This window comes from Oncorhynchus nerka, unplaced genomic scaffold (assembly GCF_034236695.1).
Source record: "Oncorhynchus nerka isolate Pitt River unplaced genomic scaffold, Oner_Uvic_2.0 unplaced_scaffold_6498, whole genome shotgun sequence".
Classification (NCBI taxonomy): Eukaryota; Metazoa; Chordata; class Actinopteri; order Salmoniformes; family Salmonidae; genus Oncorhynchus; species Oncorhynchus nerka.
The window spans coordinates 6,244-8,855 of NW_027034818.1; the positions used below are offsets into that span (position 1 = coordinate 6,244).

Here is a 2,612-nt window from a genome sequence, read left to right on the forward strand (position 1 = left end):
CCATAGACTATACGCAGTACACTGATATTTTTTCATGCAATTGTTTTTACTTGAGAAATACTGCACCCAACATCTTAGCTAGATGTAAAATTGCGCGACTAAGATTTTGGCGGCAAAAAAGTATAAATTAATTATAGATTTCTTTATGCACCTTAGAATAATTCTGATTATTTTGAGGGAGTCACTATTTTGAGGAAGTGGCTATGATGCTACGGTGACTCAGAGGGACAAACAACAGAACCCTGCCAGGGGTATTCAGTCATAGCCTCTAACATTTCTTAATTAGCTTTGGTGAAAAACAAGGTGAAATAAGGAAGTACATTCGTCCATTAAATATTTGAATAGTGTGTTAGTGCTTGGTTGGAATGAAAGCCTCCAGTAGGTTAAGACCTTGATAGTGAACACTAGGCCTTGTATTTTGCAATCGGCACAAGAAAGAGTGTGTTATGGTTTATTTGGGGGACTTAATATTTAAAACTCAAATATTTAATATTTAGGTATTATTGAGGATTAATCCAATAACTCAAATAACTCATTCACAAAAGCGTTTGGGGATTTGCGTGTTGGCCATTTGGTGTGCTTAAATTAGGCCCTAAGGTTTAGGCTTAAACACTAATGCCAGATAGTTTTTTAAATCTATGAAGGAGAAAACCTATAGATATAAATTACACAACAATGATGATTCATTCATGGATTTTTAATGTATTATTTTCTCTTTATTCAACCAGAGCATCGCCCATCCACCCTCCAACCAGACCGCCACCCATCCGCCCTCCAACCAGACCGCCACCCATCCGCCCTCCAACCAGACCGCCACCCATCCGCCCTCCAACCAGAGCTCCACCCATCCACCCTCCAACCAGACCGCCACCCATCCGCCCTCCAACCAGACCGCCACCCATCCGCCCTCCAACCAGAGCTCCACCCATCCACCCTCCAACCAGACCGCCACCCATCCACCCTCCAACCAGACCGCCACCCATCCGCCCTCCAACCAGACCGCCACCCATCCACCCTCCAACCAGACCGCCACCCATCCGCTCCAACCAGAGCTCCACCCATCCACCCTCCAACCAGACCGCCACCCATCCACCTCCAACCAGACCGCCACCCATCCGCCCTCCAACCAGACCGCCACCCATCCACCCTCCAACCAGACCGCCACCCATCCGCCCTCCAACCAGACCGCCACCCATCCGCTCCAACCAGACCGCCACCCATCCGCCCTCCAACCAGAGCTCCACCCATCCAACCGCCCTCCAACCAGAGCTCCACCCATCCGCTCCAACCAGACCGCCACCCATCCGCTCCAACCAGACCGCCACCCATCCGCTCCAACCAGACCTCCACCCATCCGCCTCCAACCAGAGCTCCACCCATCCTCCCTCCAACCAGAGCTCACCCATCCGCCATCCAACCAGAGTGCCACCCATCCACCCTCCAACCAGAGTGCCACCCAACCACCTCCAACCAGACCGCCACCCATCCGCCCTCCAACCAGAGCGCCACCCATCCGCCCTCCAACCAGAGCGCCACCCATCCGCCCCAACCCGCCTCCAACCAGAGCGCCACCCATCCGCCTCCAACCAGAGCGCCACCCATCCAACCCGCCACCCATCCTTCCAACCAGACCGCCACCCAACCGCCCTCCAAACCAGAGCGCCACCCATCCGCCCTCCAACCAGAGCGCCACCCATCCGCCCTCCAACCAGACCGCCACCCAACCGCCCTCCAACCAGAGCGCCACCCATCCGCCCTCCAACCAGAGCGCCACCCATCCGCTCCAACCAGACCGCAACCCATCCACCCTCCAACCAGACCGCCACCCATCCACCCTCCAACCAGACCGCCACCCATCCGCCCTCCAACCAGACCGCCACCCATCCACCCTCCAACCAGACCGCCACCCATCCACCCTCCAACCAGACCGCCACCCATCCACCCTCCAACCAGACCGCCACCCATCCGCCCTCCAACCAGAGCTCCACCCATCCGCCCTCCAACCAGAGCGCCACCCATCCACCCTCCAACCAGACCGCCACCCATCACGCCCTCCAACCAGACGCCACCCATCCACCCTCCAACCAGACCGCCACCCATCCGCCCTCCAACCAGACCGCCACCCATCCGCCCTCCAACCAGACCGCCACCCATCCGCCCTCCAACCAGAGCTCCACCCATCCGCCCTCCAACCAGAGCTCCACCCATCCACCCTCCAACCAGACCGCCACCCATCCGCCCTCCAACCAGACCGCCACCCATCCGCCCTCCAACCAGACCGCCACCCATCCGCCCTCCAACCAGAGCTCCACCCATCCGCCCTCCAACCAGAGCGCCACCCATCCTCCCTCCAACCAGACCGCCACCCATCCGCCATCCAACCAGAGTGCCACCCATCCACCCTCCAACCAGACCGCCACCCAACCGCCCTCCAACCAGAGCGCCACCCATCCGCCCTCCAACCAGAGCGCCACCCATCCGCCCTCCAACCAGAGCGCCACCCATCCGCCCTCCAACCCAGGCGCCACCCATCCGCCTCAACCAGAGCGCCACCCATCCGCCCCAACCAGACCGCCACCCAACCGCCTCCAACCAGACCAGCCACCCATCCG

At 58.4% G+C, this 2,612-nt stretch overlaps 1 protein-coding gene across 1 annotated transcript; it reads left to right on the forward strand.

Annotated features, from left to right (window-relative positions):
* Positions 1–728: 728 nt before the first annotated feature.
* LOC135566242 (putative uncharacterized protein ENSP00000383309) lies at positions 729–2,521 on the forward strand (the record flags this gene model as incomplete). The annotated part of the gene is made up of 2 exons (XM_065014030.1): positions 729–1,449; positions 1,502–2,521. Coding segments are annotated over 2 exons (1,741 nt in total), but the record flags the coding sequence as incomplete, so codon positions are not given.
* Positions 2,522–2,612: the final 91 nt, after the last annotated feature.